Source organism: Gadus macrocephalus, chromosome 16 (assembly GCF_031168955.1).
Source record: "Gadus macrocephalus chromosome 16, ASM3116895v1".
NCBI classification, from domain to species: Eukaryota; Metazoa; Chordata; class Actinopteri; order Gadiformes; family Gadidae; genus Gadus; species Gadus macrocephalus.
In genome coordinates, this window is record NC_082397.1 from 1301684 (window position 1) to 1322104 (window position 20421).

General features: G+C 49.5%; 3 protein-coding genes across 5 annotated transcripts; 1 reads left to right on the plus strand and 2 right to left on the minus strand.

Moving 5' to 3' along the window:
* Window positions 1-319: 319 nt before the first annotated feature.
* c16h19orf47 (chromosome 16 C19orf47 homolog) lies at window positions 320-7578 on the minus strand. 3 transcript variants are annotated; one of them, XM_060074497.1, is made up of 8 exons: window positions 7528-7578; window positions 6758-6906; window positions 5717-5804; window positions 5493-5607; window positions 4202-4283; window positions 1884-2039; window positions 1284-1433; window positions 320-444 (listed from the first exon to the last, which is right to left on the minus strand). In XM_060074497.1, exons 1-8 carry the CDS (start codon window positions 7557-7559, stop codon window positions 335-337), a joined length of 882 nt encoding a protein of 293 aa, XP_059930480.1. In that variant the 5' UTR covers window positions 7560-7578; the 3' UTR covers window positions 320-334. The 3 variants fall into 3 exon arrangements, with proteins under 3 accessions (XP_059930480.1, XP_059930481.1, XP_059930482.1); XM_060074498.1 differs by having other exon boundaries at window positions 1359-1433; window positions 7528-7577; XM_060074499.1 differs by lacking the exon at window positions 7528-7578 and having other exon boundaries at window positions 6758-7413.
* LOC132474067 (piggyBac transposable element-derived protein 4-like) lies at window positions 7466-10294 on the plus strand. Its single transcript, XM_060074492.1, has 2 exons — window positions 7466-8011; window positions 8386-10294. Exons 1-2 carry the CDS (start codon window positions 7884-7886, stop codon window positions 10178-10180), a joined length of 1923 nt encoding a protein of 640 aa, XP_059930475.1. The 5' UTR covers window positions 7466-7883; the 3' UTR covers window positions 10181-10294.
* Window positions 10295-14413: 4119 nt separating this feature from the next.
* Window positions 14414-20306, minus strand: fosb (FBJ murine osteosarcoma viral oncogene homolog B). Its single transcript, XM_060074494.1, has 5 exons — window positions 19485-20306; window positions 19122-19297; window positions 16819-17301; window positions 16197-16304; window positions 14414-15884 (listed from the first exon to the last, which is right to left on the minus strand). The coding sequence occupies exons 1-5, from the start codon at window positions 19546-19548 to the stop codon at window positions 15294-15296; spliced, it is 1422 nt and encodes a 473-aa protein (XP_059930477.1). The 5' UTR covers window positions 19549-20306; the 3' UTR covers window positions 14414-15293.
* Window positions 20307-20421: the final 115 nt, after the last annotated feature.

Here is a 20421-nt window from a genome sequence, read left to right on the forward strand (position 1 = left end):
GAGAGGAGAGAGGGGAGAGGGGGGGGAGAGTAGAGAGGAGGAGTGAATCACCTGCTGCACCAACCGTTACTAACATACAAAGCGCCCGGTACACACTGGAGCCCAATCGTATACCAGTAGGTCGATATTGGCCTGTCTCAGATATCGTATCGGTTTAAAGGCCTGCCGATATGAAACCTTTACAAGTGGTGTCGATTTACACTTTAAGCAATCACCCGTTTAGAAACCCTCTACTGTTGGGGTTGAACCTCCAAGTCAACTTAAACGCTCCAATCACCAACCGGTTTGACATCCTGGTCTGTGTGAGGGGTAGCAGCTCCTTGGGTCTTTTAGCTCAGGGCTCTAGCGCTACGGGACCCGGCCTTACCTTGGTGCTGCTGGTGTTGGTCGCTTCCGCCTTGGCCTCCGCTCCGAGCCGCTCGAACACAGACATCCGCTTGGAGCCTTTACAAGGAGGAGAGGATTAACAGGATGACAGAGGGAGAACACGCAAGCACCACAGATGAACAGAATTACCATAATTACATTTGACGATGACCAGTGACGACTCCCACACCGGGCACCGAGCAGCTAATGCGTACACATAACATGTATTGAATGGTTCCTAGTGATCAGCAGCTCCTGAGCCCGACGTCCCCGTTCCCTTCTGGGCCCGGAGCCGTCCTCGTGTTTCTAACGCGGCTCCCAGATCCGAAAGGCTCGGCTCGCGGAGCTCTTTAGGAAGGACAAGGCTTTTTAGGCCGGGAGAATCCAGAACAATCTCAGCTGATCCAGTCTGTTTGTTTGGCTGCAGAACTCTGCGTTTGAGAGCCAATTTGTTTCATATCTGGCGAACCGAGGATTTCTGAGTCTAGCAGACGGGCCGAAACAGACCAGTGCTACACATGGGATCTGGTCGCCAAACAGTCACCACGTTGAGACGCTTACTTCTTTGTTAAAAGGTGTTTGTCACATTTGCATGAACCCGACCAGCTGTCCTCCAGGAACAATATTATTCCGTGCCCACGAATATAATATTGTAAAACATTATCAGACACACGAAGAAGAACCACACGTGACCAAAGCAGCGAACACACGGAGACAGACGGATGACGTTCACGCACAGGACACACGGTAACCAGACAGGAGAGTTAGTCACCGACACACAACAGGCAGTGGAGCAGGCGGTCACACGAGGGTTAGCCGGATGAGGATGAGTCCCTACGGTCCACACAGATGGGGGGTTTAGTGTCGGGGGGGCTCTAGGGGCGGCAGTAGGAGCCCGACCGCGGGCCACAGCCTACCTTTCCTCCCCTGCTGGGCCAAGATGCGGCGTGTGCGCGCTGTAGTGCCCTTGGGCATGTTGACGATGTACTTGCCTTCCATCTCCGCGGTTACACGCCGTCGTTTCACGGCAGGCAAGCCTTTCCCCTCGTCCGCAGGCTGGGTTACGACTGGGGGGGGGGGGGGGGACGCATCGTCAGAGACCCTACCTCACCACGTGGAGACTTTATACAACACTTTATAAGAAATGCACCGTGTGTAACATCAACACCAAGCTGGTTCTATTTAAAGGACCGAATCATTCTTGCTGGATGTGTTGCCCCGCTGCATTGTGGGAAGGGGAGGAGCCACCTGATGACTGTGGTGGCCAAGTTCAGCTGTCCTCCCTACTTATGCATTATACTTCGATGGATAGATATTTGATAAATAACTTATTTTATGGTTCCACCTCTAGTTGTATCTTATATGATTCTGAATCGAATCACAACTTCCAAAAATCTGTTTATTGGAAGTTCCCCCTTTGTCCTTAGGTTTGCCTCCTTGTTTACATTCAGTTGAGATAACTTTTTAAAAACCAATGAACACGGAGTGTTTCGGCCGGGACGGAGGAGGCTTCCTACCTGTTTTCCCGCTCTTGCTGGCCTGTTTGTTGGACACGGTGACGGAGAGACGGTTGTCCGGGAGGCGGTTGTCCGGGAGGCGGTTGTCCGGGCGTCGGTTGGGCGTGCTGGGGGGCGAGTCCCGGCTCAGGGCGTTGGCGATCATACGTGTGGCGGCTGAGAACAAACCAGGAAACACGCAGTCACATCTCGCTCAACCGTTTGGTTTGGTTGCACTCGGCTCCGCCTCTTCCTTCAGATATCAGGAACTGGCGTAGGCCTATGAGAAAGGACATGTGAGCGGGAAACGCCTCTCCCTAAACAGGCTGTCACTCCAGACTGAAGCCTCTCCCTAAACAGGCTGTCACTCCAGACTGAAGCCTCTCCCTAAACAGGCTGTAACTCCAGACTGAAGCCTCTCCCTAAACAGGCTGTCACTCCAGACTGAAGCCTCTCCCTAAACAGGCTGTAACTCCAGACTGAAGCCTCTCCCTAAACAGGCTGTCACTCCAGACTGAAGCCTCTCCCTAAACAGGCTGTCACTCCAGACTGAAGCCTCTCCCTAAACAGGCTGCAACTCCAGACTGAAGCCTCTCCCTAAACAGGCTGTCACTCCAGACTGAAGCCTCTCCCTAAACAGGCTGTAACTCCAGACTGAAGCCTCTCCCTAAACAGGCTGTAACTCCAGACTGAAGCCTCTCCCTAAACAGGCTGTAACTCCAGACTGAAGCCTCTCCCTAAACAGGCTGTCACTCCAGACTGAAGCCTCTCCCTAAACAGGCTGTCACTCCAGACTGAAGCCTCTCCCTAAACAGACTGAAGCCTCTCCCTAAACAGGCTGAAGCCTCTCCCTAAACAGGCTGTCACTCCAGACTGAAGCCTCTCCCTAAACAGGCTGTCACTCCAGACTGAAGCCTCTCTCTAGACAGGCTGTCACTCCAGACTGAAGCCTCTCTCTAGACAGGCTGTCACTCCAGACTGAAGCCTCTCCCTAAACAGGCTGTCACTCCAGACTGAAGCCTCTCCCTAAACAGGCTGTCACTCCAGACTGAAGCCTCTCTCTAGACAGGCTGTCACTCCAGACTGAAGCCTCTCCCTAAACAGGCTGTCACTCCAGACTGAAGCCTCTCCCTAAACAGGCTGTCACTCCAGACTGAAGCCTCTCCCTAAACAGGCTGTCACTCCAGACTGAAGCCTCTCCCTAAACAGGCTGTCACTCCAGACTGAAGCCTCTCTCTAGACAGGCTGTCACTCCAGACTGAAGCCTCTCCCTAAACAGGCTGTCACTCCAGACTGAAGCCTCTCCCTAAACAGGCTGTCACTCCAGACTGAAGCCTCTCCCTAAACAGGCTGTCACTCCAGACTGAAGCCTCTCTCTAGACAGGCTGTAACACTGTCTGTACAGGCTGTAACACTGTCTGTAACACTGTCTGTACAGGCTGTAACACTGTCTGTACAGGCTGTAACACTGTCTGTACAGGCTGTAACACTGTCTGTAACACTGTCTGTACAGGCTGTAACACTGTCTTTCCAGGCTGTACCACTCTAACTCCAGACCCCTATATACAGGCTGTAACACTGTCTGTACAGGCTGTTCCACTGTAACTCCAGACCCCTCTATACAGGCAGTGACACTGTCTGTACAGGCTGTTCCACTGTAACTCCAGACCCCTCTATACAGGCTGTAACACTGTCTGTACAGGCTGTTCCACTGTAACTCCAGACCCCTCTATACAGGCTGTAACACTGTCTGTACAGGCTGTTCCACTGTAACTCCAGACCCCTCTATACAGGCAGTGACACTGTCTGTACAGGCTGTTCCACTGTAACTCCAGACCCCTCTATACAGGCAGTGACACTGTCTGTACAGGCTGTTCCACTGTAACTCCAGACCCCTCTATACAGGCTGTAACACTGTCTGTACAGGCTGTTCCACTGTAACTCCAGACCCCTCTATACAGGCAGTGACACTGTCTGTACAGGCTGTTCCACTGTAACTCCAGACCCCTCTATACAGGCAGTGACACTGTCTGTACAGGCTGTTCCACTGTAACTCCAGACCCCTCTATACAGGCAGTGACACTGTCTGTACAGGCTGTTCCACTGTAACTCCAGACCCCTCTATACAGGCAGTGACACTGTCTGTACAGGCTGTTCCACTGTAACTCCAGACCCCTCTATACAGGCAGTGACACTGTCTGTACAGGCTGTTCCACTGTAACTCCAGACCCCTCTATACAGGCAGTGACACTGTCTGTACAGGCTGTTCCACTGTAACTCCAGACCCCTCTATACAGGCTGTAACACTGTCTGTACAGGCTGTTCCACCCCAGACTCACGGGTGTGGGCTGTCCGGCGGAGTTCTGCCTGGACGCTGGTCTGTCCTGAGGTGATGGCTTCAGTGGCCATCTTGCACATGTCCTGTGGATGAGGGGGACATGACAATTTAATGCAGGGGTCGGCAGCCCTAGGCACGCGCGCCACCACTGGCACGCGCGCCACCACTGGCACGCGCGCCACCACTGGCACGCGCGCCACCACTGGCACGCACACCACCACTGGCACGCGCGCCACCACTGGCACGGGCGCCACCACTGGCACGCGCGCCACCACTGGCACGGGCGCCACCACTGGCACGGGCGCCACCACTGGCACGCGCGCCACCACTGGCACGGGCGCCACCACTGGCACGGGGCAGCATAATCATTGCAACCAAATTCACAGCATAATGCGGCAGCATAATCATTACTACCGATTTTTCTTTGCACTTTATTCTGTTATGGGCATTTCCTCCCAGTGCAAATATGTTTAAATTAGATACAGAAAGCAGTGTTCTGAAATGGGTTCAATTAATAGTTTTTAACCTATGTTGTGAGTAATAGCGAAGAAAATATTTAAAATATTGTTGCAAGTGGCCTGCATGCATCGCCTTCACATGGTTTTGCAAAGCTGTACATGTCTGAAAGATATTGATGTGGATGGTTCCAACATTCTCATATATTCTCGTTTTTTACATTTCTCATACTGCAAATATTTTTTTGAATGAGTTTCTGAAAATGGTGTTTTAAGATGTGACATATGTAATTATATTTTATATATATGTTGATGCAATGATTGTGGACTATATCGAAATAGTACAATTCCAGGTCTTCTGGAAATTATTTGGTCGCTGTGTCATAGTTCAGCTTAATTTTTTATATATTGTTGCTTACGGCACACTCATTAACGATACAATGTCAAACTGGCACTGCATGTTGAAAAGGTTGCTGACCCCTGACTTAATGGGTCAACTACTTGGACTACTCTGACATATGTTTTTTTTATACTCTGTGTGTTTGTTTCCCCACTTATTTTATGATCACCAACTGTTAATGCACCAATAAAACTCTTGGTTTCCCCTCACCTACATTTACATTTAGGGCATTTAGCAGCCACTTTGATCCAAAGCGACTTACAATAAGTACATTTCTCAGAAAAAGCTTAACAATATTGTTGTACAGTAAGGATGTTCATAGAACCAAGTTTGGTGCAATAACAATCACTAGGTTAACCCATTCCCCGTATACAACAGAGATAGCGAGGATAAGAAGCTACACAACTATTACTAATACAATACAACTGGGTGCGTACCTGTCTGTAGACCAGTTTAGCATGCTTCAGGATCGCAATGATGTCTCCGATGACCGTGATGCCCAGGTCCATCATGATCTCCTTGCTCAAGTCCATCAGCATGTTCTTCTGGATCCTTTGGTTGGGGAAAAATAAAACAAAAATCAGAAAAGCCAAGAGTCGCTATGGACGCCACCGATTTGTACGACACGTTTTTGCTCTAATTCAGTGGACTCAATAGTTACCGGTTGTCCGCAAAGGAAACGGCGTAGGTTACAGCGAGCCCGGCAGGGATCCCAGCCTCCCTGAAGAACTGAATCCACTCGGAGGTGGCTGTGGGCGGAACAGATACAACGCATTCAGCCAACAAACATAGACTCATACTTTAACACGGTTAGTACTTAAGATACTGGGATATCAGTTTGGTCATGATTTACACTTGACTTCTTTGGTTTTCTAGCTAATTAATAGTAACAATGTAGTAACAGTCTGTTTGAGCACAGGGGGGCGGACCTCAGAGAGGCCGGCTGCTGCGGCTCTCCGCTGACAACACATGCGGACCAGCTGAGGAGTATTTATAGGCGTCTGATGGCTCGATCTATGGTCGACCGATTTCATTGGATATCGCGGCCACGGTGACTGAGAAACACAGCTTCCCACCTAACCCCCCCGTCTTAAGCCCGTAAACAAACCGATACTAACGAGCCTCCTTCCCATGGACGACCAGGGGAACGACAATGAATGAAGACCGTGATGAACACATGAACTGCATCCTCTGCTCACACACTGGGAATGGTGTACGACGTTAAATAGTGAACTATAACACGACGGCCCATTGGCAAACTGGTCGACCGGGTATAACCTTTATAATATAATAAGGAAGCAGGGGAAGTGAACTCGATCTGATGTGAAGTAAAACCGGTAGCCCGATGCTAGTGGGATAGCTCTGTGTGGTGAAGAGAGTTTAACAACGTTATACATGCAAGATATCTTTAAAGTAGGAGTCTAGAGTAATGGTTAAATCATGATCTAATAATAGTTAGAGTATGGAAGCTTTATGAAGTGTCGATGTGTTGACACGGTGTTTCGTTTAAATAAAGATAGCTAGCATGCTAGTCCCAGGTCTGGTTTAAGGCAGCACTACCGAAACGTTTATCACTGCAGCTCGGAAACGTCCCGGAGGAAGCCTCATACATAGTTCCGCTTTAACCTCAAACACTTACGATGGTCTAAATGTGTTAAATTCGACGAAATCATTAAATTCGGCTAGGCCTTTTCTCTCTCACCTGTTGTCACGGACGCCATGTTTATCAATGTGTGGCGTCCCGGAAGTCTGGTGACGTAATTTCCGCTGTGGGCGGGAAAGGAAAGGTGCTGTATCTGTCGTCGACCACTAGAGAGCAATATAGACCAGCTTCTTAGGAATCCCAACCTGCTGAAAGAAAAGGTAGAAAACTGGGTATTGTTTTGTTGAGAAGCCTATAAAACACTGTAAAGGACGCAACACAGATATGGACAGTTACATCCATTCAAGCATGCATTATGCACGATGGCTATTTATTACATTAGCTTCCTCAAGTAGGATAATTTCACATTAACACATTTGACATTAGGAGTAAAAGGTGTACTTTCAACCTCATATAGCCTACAAAGATGAGAAAATATATATCCTGCCCCATATGTCAACTTTAAACCCATCACAGAATATCTTAAAGAGCTGTCCCTCTACTGATTACAAACTGGTCAAAGGTTTATCACAGATATAAAGCTTTTAACCTCGACCTCGATCACTCTCGCAGCAAAAGGCATACAACACTGCCCTTATTATGTAGAAATAGTCATACTGCACATCAAATTAAACATGAGAAACTCGGCTACAAGCACATACATGTCATTTGTACACACACCAAACACAACTCAAACACCAAGCATATTAATGATCAAATATCAAAACCCGATTTTTTAAGAAATGTTTTACTTGAGAGCAAAAAACTCCGGTTTTAGTACGTCCGACATGTCTGCGTTTGTTTACAACCAGTTTTAATGTGAACCTCACTTATTTTTAGTGTAAGATTGGCTTCCTTTCATGAAGCATGCATCGAAGTTGGTTTCGCGCTAGATGTATTTGCTTCCTCACTGTTAGCCAATCATGTGTCTGGAGCACATTTCGATACTTCCACTAACATATATTGGCTCTTACGGTTAAAACGAGGCGTCAACCATCTAAATCGACCAATCCCCGCCCGAGTTATTAGCCTGCGTAACTGGATGTAGTTTGGGTGCGTTATATCAGGAGACTGGTGGTGGCCTCTTTACGCACGCATTCTGACGAGTACTGAGAGCGCATGGGGAGAGAGTTTTTGAGAAGTTTTCAGATAGTTTTTTTTATTTTTTGATCATTTATCATAAAAAATGGAGAAGGTGTTAGACATTTTACACGATGAGCATGCCGAAGACTCCGTTTCTGCTGGAGACTCCACATCTGACGATGGAGACTTGTTGTTCGGCAGCGACAATGACTACATGCGTCCATTAGAAAGGTACAATTCAATTAATTATTTACTAGAGAGATACCTAAGAGAGGTTCATACCAGTATATAATGTATATGATGTCTGTTTTATGCTAGATAGTTGCGTGTGTGTGTGTGTGTGTGTGTGTGTGTGTGTGTGTGTGTGTGTGTGTGTGTGTGTGTGTGTGTGTGTGTGTGTGTGTGTGTGTGTGTGTGTGTGTGTGTGTGTGTGTGTGTGTGTGTGTGAATAAATATATAATATAATGTATGTGTGTTTTTTTATGTTATGTTTACTTCCAAGATTATTATCACAGGTCTATTGTTTTTGTGATTACATGTATTGCACTTTCAAAACAAGGCCACTGAATAGAGATATGAGTTTCCTTCCGCTATTGGTTTGACAGTGATGATGAGGGACCATCCACACCCCAGACAGACACCGCTCCGATGCAACGAGGGTGCCCTCCTCGTCCAGCTTCGGCTCCCCTTCCTCCGCTCTCCTCCTCTGATTCAGACTCACCCGAAGAGAGGCAGCCGAGACGCAAAGGGAAACCCCCACAAAAAACATCAAGCAAGCGTGGTCGAGGTGGGTCAGGCAAGCGTGGTCGAGGTGGGTCTACAACACCAGCAGTGAGAGACGAAGAGGAAGAAGAGGAGGAGAGGTGGCATAATGGACAGGAGGAGGACAAAAAACCTGCCCCTTTTCGATTCAAGCCGGCTCGGATCCCTGGCCCTACATTCGACACGACACAGTCATGGTCTCCCCTTGCACTCTTCCAGCTGTTTTTTTCCACCTCTGTTGTCAATACTATAATCTGCAACACAAATGCCCACGCTGCCAAGAGACAACAAGCGGGGGAAAAGTTCAAGTGGGAAGTGCTTACAGTGGACGGGTTTTATACATTTTTGGCTGTGATCATTTTCCATGGTCTTGTGACGGTCCACAATTTTGCAGACTATTGGAGGAAGACATCACCGTACAACTTGTCCTTCCCACGTGACAAAATCACACGTGGGCGTTTTGAGGCCATCCTGTGGTCACTTCATCTCAGCAACCCTACTGAAGATGAGGAAAATGAACGAAAGAAGAGCACTGGGGAATATGACCGTCTATTCAAAATAAAGCCTCTCTACAGTGAGCTGGTGACGGCCTGCAAGGCACACTTCCATCCACGTCAAAACCTTTCTATCGACGAGCGCATGGTTGCTTCCAAAGCCAGAATAAGCATGAAGCAATATATGAAGGACAAGCCCACAAAGTGGGGGTATAAGCTTTTTGTTCTGGCAGATTCTTCCATAACATATGCATGGAACTTTTTTGTTCACACAGGAAAGAGTGTGTCCACCACAGGTCACGGTCTGAGCTACACAGCAGTCATGGACCTGTTGCCTTTTGCTGCGCTTGGTGGGGGCTACACTGTGTATACGGACAACTTTTACACAAGCCCTGCCCTGGTCCAGGATTTGGCGAAGAAGTTCATCGGCTGTTGTGGAGCCATCCGGAGAAATAGTATCGGTTTTCCGAAGACCGAAGCAAACGACCTTCCTAAGGATGCTGAGAGGGGAGATCTGCGTTGGATGCGGCGCAGGAACCTCCTCTTCGTAAAATGGATGGATACCCGCGAAGTGTCCATGTGCTCGTCGGTGCATGAGGCCTTCACTGGTCAGACGGTCAGGAGGAGGGTGAAGGAGGCTGGCGTGTGGCAGGTGAAGTCTGTACCCGTCCCCGACGCTGTAGTGGACTACAACCACAGCATGGGGGGCCTGGACCTATCGGATGCACTGATAGGCTACTACAGCGTCGGCCACAAGACCATGAAATGGTATAAAACATTTTTTTACCATTTTGTGGACATCGCAGTGGTGAACAGCTTTCTGCTACACAAGGAGCTGCTGGAGTTGCGGAACCCTACCCAGACAAAGCCGTACACCCAAAAGACCTTCAGAGAGCAGCTGCTGAAAGAGATGGTGGCGTTTGCTGAAGGCTCAGCAGCTACTCCACCGCCTGCCTCTACGGCCACCACGTGCATGCCCGTCTACTATGCAAGTGAGGACAAGCAAATTCGCAAGCATTGCAAGAGGTGCCTCAATGCTGGGATCCCGAGGGTGAAGACGGCCGTGTATTGCAGAAAATGCCAGGTGCCACTGTGTCTCAGTGCAAAAAATAACTGTTTCAAGCGCTGGCACGACAACTTGTAGAGGAAACGGAGACTTAGGGGGGGCTGTTTTTAGTTTGGACTTTACAGCCAGTGTAAATAGTTGTGTGATCTTTTTTGTTTGACAGTTTACAGTTTACTGTTAGCTCAGACAGTTTACAGTTGAGTCCTTAGCCCAAGTGAAGGAGTTCAAGTACCCCGGGGTCTTGTTCGCGAGTGAGGGTACTATGGAGCGTGAGATTGGCCGGAGAATCGGAGCAGCGGGGGCGGTATTGCGTTCGCTTTACCGCACCGTTGTAACGAAAAGAGAGCTGAGCCGCAAGGCAAAGCTCTCGATCTACCGGTCGATCTTCGTTCCTATCCTCACCTATGGTCATGAGGACTGGGTGATGACCGAAAGGACGAGATCGCGGGTACAAGCGGCCAAGATGAGTTTTCTCAGAAGGGTGGCTGGCGTCTCCCTTAGGGATAGGGTGAGAAGCTCAGCCATCCGTGGGGAACTCGGATTAGAGCCGCTGCTCCTTTACTTAGAAAGGAGTCAGCTGAGGTGGTTCGGGCATCTGGTAAGGATGCCCACTGGGCGCCTTCCTTGGGAGGTGTTTCAGGCACGTCTAGTGGGGAGGAGACCTCGGGGAAGACCCAGGACTAGGTGGAGAGATTATATCTCAACACTGGCCTGGGAACGCCTCGGGATCCCCCCGTCAGAGCTGGTCAATGTGGCCCGGGAAAGGGAAGTCTGGGGCCCCCTGCTTGAGCTGCTCCCCCCGCGACCCGACCCCGGATAAGCGGACGAAAATGAGATGATGAGATGAGAGTTTACAGTTTGGTTATTATTGTTGATATGTTGTTTTTATTTGGACTTTACAGTCAGTGTAAATAGTTGTGAGTGTGTTTGTTTTTTATCATTGTTGATAAATAAATGTTTCATTTTGATTCAAACTTCAGTTGCTTTTAATGGTTATGGTTATTCCAAAAAAAATAAAAATCAAAAACTGTTAAATGTATGTGCTGATCACAGATAATGTGATCAGCATCATTGCAAAGAGATATTCATAGAAAAAGTGTGATTTTTTTTTTTTTTAGGCGAAAATTAAATGTCATTTATGCTTGTGTGCTCAATTAATTTACTCTGAGCCAGTGACATAAATGCTGATACTTACACATCTGAACATATTTCACAAGTGTTCCCTTTCTAATGACACCACAATTATTCAAATAGACCTTGTAGATGCAGAGATATTCTCTATTCATTTTGGGTGTGTCATTTTTCGAGCAGAAACCTAAAAAAAATAGGCTACAGCTTGTAAGAGGTTAACTGAAATGTATGCAAACAAGCTTTCAAAAAGGAATACATCTTTCTGGAGAAAAAAGAAAATAACAAAAGAAAAGATGCATACGGTGAAATAAAAAGTTTTGGAAATGAGTAAGTAAAATATTTTTTATTTATGTAGCACTTTTAAAACAAAGCCACAAAGTGCCATGAAGAGGTAATCCAATCAAGTGACCGAAACCCAACCAACGTCTCCCCAAGGGGTCGTCAGGGCAACAGGACACAGGATTGGCTCTTGAAATGTTACAGTAAATATTATGAATAGAATATCCACATCTTAACTGGAGGTCATAAATAAAGCAATACATCCCCACGTAGCAGAAAACGTGCCAAGATATGTAATAGCACTCTATCTCAGGTCTTCAGTTCGGGTTGCTACATTATGGTAATCCTGGAGGATATTAGGTATTGCATATTACACACTGCAAACAACTCCTAACATGGTTGGATCAAGTTCAGACCGATCGTGAATCTATTTTTGGATAGATGCGATGCCATCGGATTCATAGAGTGTCCAGGTAGCCGATGAAGAGATGCAGATGATTGCAGGGCAGGTGCAGTGCCAAAACACACCACAGCGAGCCGCTGGTGATCACATTACGCTCCCACGGCCACCGCGTTCCCCCCACGGCAGGCTTCCAGAGAGAAGAAACTCACCCAAAGAAATGGACACTGATTCCCAGGCGGACCAAAAGCAGTCGTGTATATTAAAGAATATACCGTGTCACATTCTGTGTGGAACCATAGCCATAGAAACGTCATACAAAGGGAAATCCTCCTCTTATTAGAGCTTCATATTATAAACTGTAAGTAGCACCAAAAAGGAATGTACATGAGAACTACTGAATATATATATAGAGCATTATTTTTTTGGGACCCCAGAACACATTTTTATCACATTATGTCTGGAGTGACAATAAAAGGCAACTTCAATACCAACAAAATGTACAAACACAGGCCCTGCACAGACCAGACCAGTCTGCCCGTCTGGGAGGGCCTGGAGACACTGTCAAAAACAATCAATAAGCAGTCAATTCATATCTCTATATACTGAGCGTGATAATGTTGACATCTGATATCAAATTGACCTTCAAAAAAACAACAATTTTATTGACAGTGTCTGAGGAGCAACATGTTTGACGCCAAGAGGTCACGGATTAACATTAAAGAGTCTGTCTCTAAGTGACATTCTGTTGCAGCATATCTTAATACCGGGGCAGACTCGATGCATCCCTCTTTAGTCGCTGGCTGATGGCCTTTGAGTGCTGGGGGGTCAGTGGCTTTGGGCGCCGACCTCACAGAGAACAACCAGCCCTAACCCAGCAGAACCAGAACATAACCTCGTCTTACCCAACACCTGCACTGATGCAGGTTAGTGTTTTATATATAAAACATGTAAATACACGGGGCGAGGCAGTAAGATTGGGCTTAATGTTGGGTAATGGGGGAGTGCTTTCGTTATACTATAGTTCTTTTTTTGTTCTTTTAGAAAAATATCCCATTTTAAAACTAGCCTCAATAACATCATCTCATCTTGTTTTATCTTCATTGACAAAAATATTCTATTCAGATCTGTTACATTCATACTTTACAATCATGGCACATAAACGAATATATATATACATTTCTTGTATATATGTATATGCATAAAGGCGTACGAGTAAATCTTTTGACACAGAAACACTTTCATAGTGCACGACATGCCTCCGAAGTCGCCAAACAAAATCACAATACAATAACCAAACAATATTAGTTACAATGTAATTATAATAGTAACAGTTATGAGGACACCAAAGAAAACACGAGAAATCTTGGCAGCAACATTACAATTAAGAGCATGGGACAACGCAAAACACACATTTAAACAAACATGAAACTATAAAAATAGCATTTCTTTACTCAACCACATAGGAAAATAAATTGTACAAGTTCACAGGCAAAGAAAGAAGGCTATCTCAAAAATATACCCTCGTAACACCGCTTTGCTTCACTTTCTGGTCTTATTTGTGCTCTCCATCGAAGGGACTTCAATAATGGGCTGAGTGGCTCCGAGGGGACAGACTCACAATAAACACACCCTCCATCTGCCCTCCCCTGGGGGGCAGAGAGGGTGCAGAGACCAGCGCACCCAACACTTTGATTGTCCAAGCCACTTAAAAAAATACCTCCTCTAAATAAAGGCAACAGTTTGCTTCCTATTCATTCATGGTCCCAACAGGTGTGTCTCATAAAGCTCCTACAAACACTCCTCCCAAATTCTTCAGAATACTCCTTTTAATATGCTTCTATGCTTCTCCCTCAGAACCGACACCCTCTATTCAGACCCTGGATATCAAACCGAGCCTTTGATGACAAACACGGAGGCGGTAAGTCGGGTGACAAAACAAATCAAGCCTCGACGTCAGGACTGAAGACGACCGTTTGAATACTTGCATGTTGGCCAAGAGGATGCTGATAAGGGGGCGGGGCTAGGCCGCTGATGAGTCAGCCCCCCACAAAGTTTGCAAGAGCAGAGTTTATTTTTTGTTGTGCTTTTTAACATTTGGCTCCAGATATCGATTGGTGTTAAAGCGCCTTCCCCTCCTCTTCCCTGTGGTCAAGGCCCTCAGCATATCAGCTTTGACTTCCCTTCCTTCCTATCTTCGCTTACGTTCCCACCAACCTCAACCATCGCACGGGAAGATGCGTCTCATCTTCCGTCATTTTAAACTCCATCATTGGCTCAGGAGAGGACAGTGGCATCCCTGTTGCTTTGTGAATCTCACAAATGTCTGTTGAATCACTCACTTTTTATCTGTCATATCTTTACATTTACGTGCGTGTCTGTGTGCATGTGAACGACTATCGCTCGCTCTAAGCATCTCCCCGTTTCCAAATTGAAAGCCTCTCCTGTGCCGGTGTGTCGGGGGGTTTCCACGTGTGCGCGCGTGCATGGGAGCGTTTTGGGGGGGGGGGGTCCGCCCTTCACTCAAGGTCCCAGGGGTCGGTCGGGGTCTTCGGGCTCTCAGGGGACGGAGACTTCAGAGAAGGAAAGGAGAGACACAGAAACAGAAGGATAAAGAGGCCACAGTCGGGACGGGGGCGGCCGGAGCCCGCACAGCAGCAGTAGCATACAAAAAAAAAGGAGAGCGGCAGGCGGAAGCGGAGAACCCGTCGGTCCCCTCACGCGTGACGTCACATCGAATGGAGAAGCGAAGAAGGTCGAGCATGTGAGGAAGAAGAAGAGAGCGAGAGATCGGCCGTCTGTCCTTCAGTAGGAGTGACCCCAGCCAAGGCGTCCTTCCTCCCTAGTTCAGCTCGGCACAAATACATTCAGCGTGATGAAGAGGGGCAGGAGGTGATGGAGGGGGATGGGAGGGGGGCACTAGGGGAGGGGCGGCCGACAGAGATAAAGGGGGGGCTCATGGGGATGGGGGGGATCTGGTTTTAAATTGAAATAATTCACTTGAAAGGTAAAGTTTCAAAGGAATTATTGTGAATGAAAGTAATAATTGAATCCCTTGAACCCTCATTTGGAGCGATTGGATACTGCTGTGCACAGGGACAGCTTTGGCTCATACGACGCCATCAGAATCCTCAGTGAGAAGGAACTGAATGGTCAATTATCGGTTCATAATTCGTTTTTTTCAATGTGCAAATATCCGAGAAAGGCTCGCTGTCGGGTTACGTAGAACCCGTCCCCTCGGCGCTCAGGGCAGCGCGGGCGATCGCCCCGGGCGCCTGGTGTCGCTGGGCGGTGTGCGTGTGTGCGTGTGCGGTGTGTGCGGTGTGTGCGCGTCGACGTGTGCGTATAGGCTCGGGGGAGGGGTTAGTGTCCGGCGGCCGGTCAGAGCGCGAGCAGGGAGGGCGAGTTCAGAGAGTCGGAGGACTGCTCGCTACTGCTGTTGCGTTGGTTGGCACTGACCCCGCAGGCTCCCTCCGGGTAGGTGAAGACAAATGAGGATGTGTATGAGGGGTTGAAGCCGCCGTCATGGGTACCACCACCACCACCACCACCACCACCACCACTGTGGAGGGCCGTGTGGCAGGCCCCCCCCGCTGCCGGCTGGCTCGAGCCATAGAAAGAAGTAGAAAAGGCTACCTCCTGCATTAGCCCTGGCGGTGGCAGCTGATGCTGCTGCTGCGGCGGCGGGAGGCCCAGCGAGGAGCTCGGGTGGGGGGTGTAGGCGGGAGGCAGGAAGAAATCGTCCTCCTTCACAGTCAGGCCCAGGATGGAGACGTCCTGCGGGCCGGGCTGGGGCGCCAGCTGCAGCGGGGGGATCTGCCCCGTGGGCTGCGGCTGGCTCTGCTCCTGGTACGGGATCTTACAGCCGGGCTGGTGGGCCACCAGGACGAACTCCAGCCGCTCCTTCTCCTTCTGCAGCTCCGAGATCTCCGCCTCCAGCTCGGACTTCTCCTCCTCCAGGACGTCGGTCTCCTGTGGGGGGGGGGGGGGGGGGAGACGGGAGGGGGAGAGAGGGTCTGGTTACACGTGAGGCAGACAGGGGGCAGGTGGATCGGGACACGGACTGAGTGCTGTGTGGTTTCAGGGCCTGCTGGTGATCTGGGGGTCTCTGTTGTGATTCTGCAGCAGTAGCACCCCGTCCCAACAGTGCAAAATCCTCTCCTCTTCGTGCTACTAAATTCAGTAAAAAAGGTTTTACAATAACGATGAGGACAAACACTGCCCCGATCAGAACCATGGTAACAGGGGTTTCGAACCCGCACACAACGCGCGCGCCGGGCCTACCGACTGCAGCCGGTCCGTGAGCTCCCGCCGGCGGTTGCGGCATTTGGCGGCGGCCATCTTGTTGCGCTCGCGGCGGACGCGTCTCTTCTCCTCCTCCTCGGGGGTGAGCTGGGGAGACAAGAGGAGGCACACGGGTTCGGTTCTCCGTCGTGGATCAGCCCGGATCACATGACGCAACGGCCAACTCCGCGGTCCCCTCAACACATGCTGGACATGGGGGTTTGTGTTGTTATGTGATGTGCTGTTCGGGGATGTTCTTTATGTCTTCAGGTTATCCACACATGCATGCAGTGCGCTGCTCGGTTAATGTGGTTACTCATGACTGCGTAACCCACACTATGTTGTTATTTTAGAAATGATATTTGGATTATCTTCTTTTTTTTCTAGAGAGGCCTGACGGGACTGGGGTAGAAACCTTCTACGCAACACATCTCCACACATTGTTGCGGCATTGACTGTGATAGTCGTGCATGTGATAATGTGCTGTAATAAACTAATAAATAAACTACTAATAATTATAATTAAAATACAGCGACACAACCGGGACCGTAGGGGGGGGGGGGGGGGGGGGGTCCCCGGGACAGGAAGAGAAGAGGAGGACGTCACGAGCACACACACTTACTAACACACCAGCGTCGCCGTCGTCACTCACTGACTCCTCCCTCACCCGGCGCGCGCGGGCCCTGGAGGAGCGTATGGCGCCGGGGGCGGGGCCCTGGCCGGGGGCGGGGCCCTGGGGGTCCGCGGTAGAGGAGGAGGGGTAAGAGGAGCCCGTGGAGTAGCTGGGCCCCGGCATGTCGTAGGGGTCGACCAGGGGCCCGTGGTGGGTCATGGGGCCCCCCCCGAGGCCCTGGCCAGGGGCCTGGGAGGAGAGGAGGGTGGGCTGCACCATCCACTGCAGGTCCTGGCTGCTGGTGATGGCGGTGACGGTGGGGACGAACGAGCCGGGCATCTCCAAGCCTCCTCCTCCTCCACCTGCTGCTCCTCCTCCTCCTCCTCCACCTGCTGCTCCTGCTCCTCCTCCACCTGCTGCTCCTGCTCCTCCTCCACCTGCTGCTCCTGCTCCCGCGACGCTGATGAGCCCACCTACAGCCGGCACACACTCCTACAGGGAGACACAGGGAGGGTGACACACTGTCTGACTGACTGACTGACTGACTGACTGTCTGTCTGACTGACCAACTGTGACTGTGTGACTGACTGACTGACTGACTGTCTGTCTGTGTGTCTGTCTGTCTGTCTGACTGGCTGACTGTGACTGTGTGACTGACTGACTGTCTGTCTGTCTGTCTGTCTGTCTGTCTGTCTGTCTCACTGACTTACTGACTGACGGACCCCTCTTGCCCACTGCATCCGTCAACGGACGGACCCCATTGACTTTGAATGGGGCGCAGCCGCAATGCATTGTGGGTCCATCCGTCCCGTTGGATCCGTCGGCTCCGTCAAGAAAGTTGAGAAAGGTTCAACTCTTCAGGCAGCGACGGACCCGTCATCCAATGAGATCGCGTATGCTCGGGCTTGGCTGACGAACGCCTCTGCAAAGACTCCTCCCCCGTCCGTCAGCTACGCCTTCGGCCATCCGATGGCGGACGGTGCAGGGGGTAGACGGCGTGACTGACTGACTGTGTGACTGACTGACTTACTGACTGACTGTGTGACTGACTGACTGTCTGTCTTTCTGCCTGTCTGTCTGACTGACTGACTGAATGCCGGACTGACCGAATGACTGCCTGTGTGTCTGACTGACTGACTGACTGTCTGTCTGTCTAACTATATCTATCTACCTGTCTGGTGATCTGTCAGTGCATCTATTGAAACATATTTATATATATGTACACATATAGAATTATTTTTGCATGTCTATCTATATAAATACATCTATCTCATGTGAATTCAACGTATATGTCACGGATATAATATGTACCTCATACTCAAATCGTACAAAGTGCTGAGAATGCTTGGACGACTTTTCCTTTGTGATTGTACGTGGAAGACATCATGAATTCGTTCAATACAATACAACTATAGGATCACTAACTATATATATTGAAATAAATACACGTTTAACTATCTTTCCACCTGTCTGTTTGGCTGTCTTCCTGTATAGTTGTCTATCTTTAGAACCCATCTGCTAGTAAAAGTGTGTCACTGATTTAAATCCAGCTCCATTATTATTTTTTGGTGTCGAGGGCCATTCTGGTCCCATACAGCCTGAGTCGAGGCTTTATTTAGACCCGGGGCGGAGAGCGATGCCAACACGAGTAGCCCAGCGAGTATTATTAATATTCATACGAGTGCTCGCAGATGATTGGATGAGGCGGGTTGGAAGCAGCTATAGAAACCAATCGGGTTCCTCCTCCCCCGTCACTCCCCCCCCGGTGTTCCCCTTAGCAACGCAACGTAACACTCCAAAATAGAACGCATTGACGTCACGCCGGGTCCGAGGAGGAGCGCGTGGAAGGAGCAGGGGGGGCGGGGCCTCGCTGCGTACGTAGCGGGGGGCGGGCCTCGCTGCTGACGTAGCACGTACGTAGGAGAGTTCCTAGGCGCGCTCGTTCGCTCTGCGGCCAGTGTTGCCAGATTGGGCGGGAAATCTGGCCCAATCTGGCAACACTGTCTGCAGAGGAATAGCAGAATCGACCACGTTGTCATCGCCTGACAGATGAAGCCGCTGTACGCAAACCCTGGAAACTAAGCATGTACCGACCGTAAACACGGACGGCCTGAATACGATAACCGTGAACGTATCCGTGTTATGGTCGTTACACTGTCTGTCGCTTTGCCCAGTGAGGCTGTGCATAAATCTAGGGTATCCCTATACATGCTGCGGTTCCCTTCCCACACACCACTCTACACACACACGCTCTCGCTGTCAGTCATAAATATATATTATAAATACAGGCTCTGAGTCTGAGTCAAAGTTACCTGCGGAGCACTGGTGGTCGGCGGGCTGCCGAAGGAGTCCAGGGAGGAGATGTACTGAGACTCGATGGACGGGGACGAACTCTCACGGGAACCGCTGTCGATGTCTCCGGAGAACCCTCCGAACATTACCCCCTGGGCGACTCGAGGTGGGTCGGTCCGGGACAGCGGGGCGTCACCTGTAGCGACCACACAGCGTTACCCCCCACGACACGGTCCGGGACAGCGACACCAGTCGGGATATGAGTCTCATTTAACCGGGCCGGTCCCGTCCTGTGCACACCATGAGATGGAGCTCGGCTTTGTGGTTTGCTGACCGCAGACTTTAGCTGTGCTACCGTCCGGTTGTACTGTACTAGAACTTACCGTCGGTGATCTTCTTAACGTGGTGCGGTAAGGTGCTTTTAGTGTCTTTCCAAAAAAGTTGCATGGAGAAGGTGATCCGGGTCCCCTGGTCGGGAAGCGCCTGAACTCCAGATGTTGAACTCCGCTCAGACCGAGGAGGTATTCCCTTAGTCCGCCGTCCGAATGTAAGGTTACAAATCCACGGAGGCTGGCCGACGTTACAATCTTTAAATCCACGGACACGCGTCTCGCCTTATAGTCTTGAATTAATCCATCCTCTTTGAGTAAAACCAGGGCATTTCTACCTCTCTTTTCTCGCTCTCTTTAAGTCCCGCCTCGGAGTTCCGCCGTGACGTACGTGCCCATATATGGGGCTGCGCTGGTGTTTTGTTTGGTCTCCTTGGTGACGTTGAGGGAATCCCTTTTACCTCGCACACGGGGAAGAATAGAGTCTTTTTTTTACTATCAAACCACGAGATGTTTCTCACCGTCTGACAATGCATCAAAGGAAACGTTAAGAACATCCAGCGCGTTGCAAACGGAAATATATTAGTTATGAGTTATGAATTATTTTTAGGTATAAGCACGTGTCAATCGATAAGTCAGGTTCACAAGCACAGTTTGATCAAAAATAAACAAAAAGTGAATAAGGAATACGGCATTAGGCTACTTTTTTACCTTTTGGATTTTGGTTTATTTTATAGCTTTAGGTTAAACTCAATTTACTGTGCGTCTAGCTTACTCCCCATCCAAAATCTGATTCTATAATTGAGCATTTAAATTATGTATGTTGTCATTGGATCCAGCCGATACATTCTGACACATGGGCTTCACGGACCTACCAAGTCCTATACGCAGACACGCACCTCCGTCGGGAGAGCGACCTCGCCGGCTTTGTTGTACAACACGCAGGCATTCCTTCAGCGGAGGACGAGCGGCGGGCAGAGGAAATCCTGCT

Bases quoted from the DNA above. Each gene is read 5' to 3' on its own strand.
- c16h19orf47 (XM_060074497.1), bottom strand. From the start codon at position 7,559: ATGAAAGGAAGCCAATCTTACACTAAAAATAA. The intron at 4,284-5,492 runs GTACGCACCCAG...CCTCATCCACAG, and splicing joins CTAAACTGGTCTACAGACAG to GACATGTGCAAGATGGCCAC. The intron at 445-1,283 runs GTAGGCTGTGGC...CTCCTTGTAAAG, and splicing joins GGCCCAGCAGGGGAGGAAAG to GCTCCAAGCGGATGTCTGTG.
- LOC132474067 (XM_060074492.1), top strand. From the start codon at position 7,884: ATGGAGAAGGTGTTAGACATTTTACACGATGAGCATGCCGAAGACTCC. The intron at 8,012-8,385 runs GTACAATTCAAT...TTGGTTTGACAG, and splicing joins TACATGCGTCCATTAGAAAG to TGATGATGAGGGACCATCCA.
- fosb (XM_060074494.1), bottom strand. From the start codon at position 19,548: ATGCAACTTTTTTGGAAAGACACTAAAAGCACCTTACCGCACCACGTT. The intron at 16,305-16,818 runs GTAAGTGTGTGT...TTGTCTCCCCAG, and splicing joins ACGGCGACGCTGGTGTGTTA to CTCACCCCCGAGGAGGAGGA. The intron at 15,885-16,196 runs GTAGGCCCGGCG...CCCCCCCCACAG, and splicing joins TCACGGACCGGCTGCAGTCG to GAGACCGACGTCCTGGAGGA.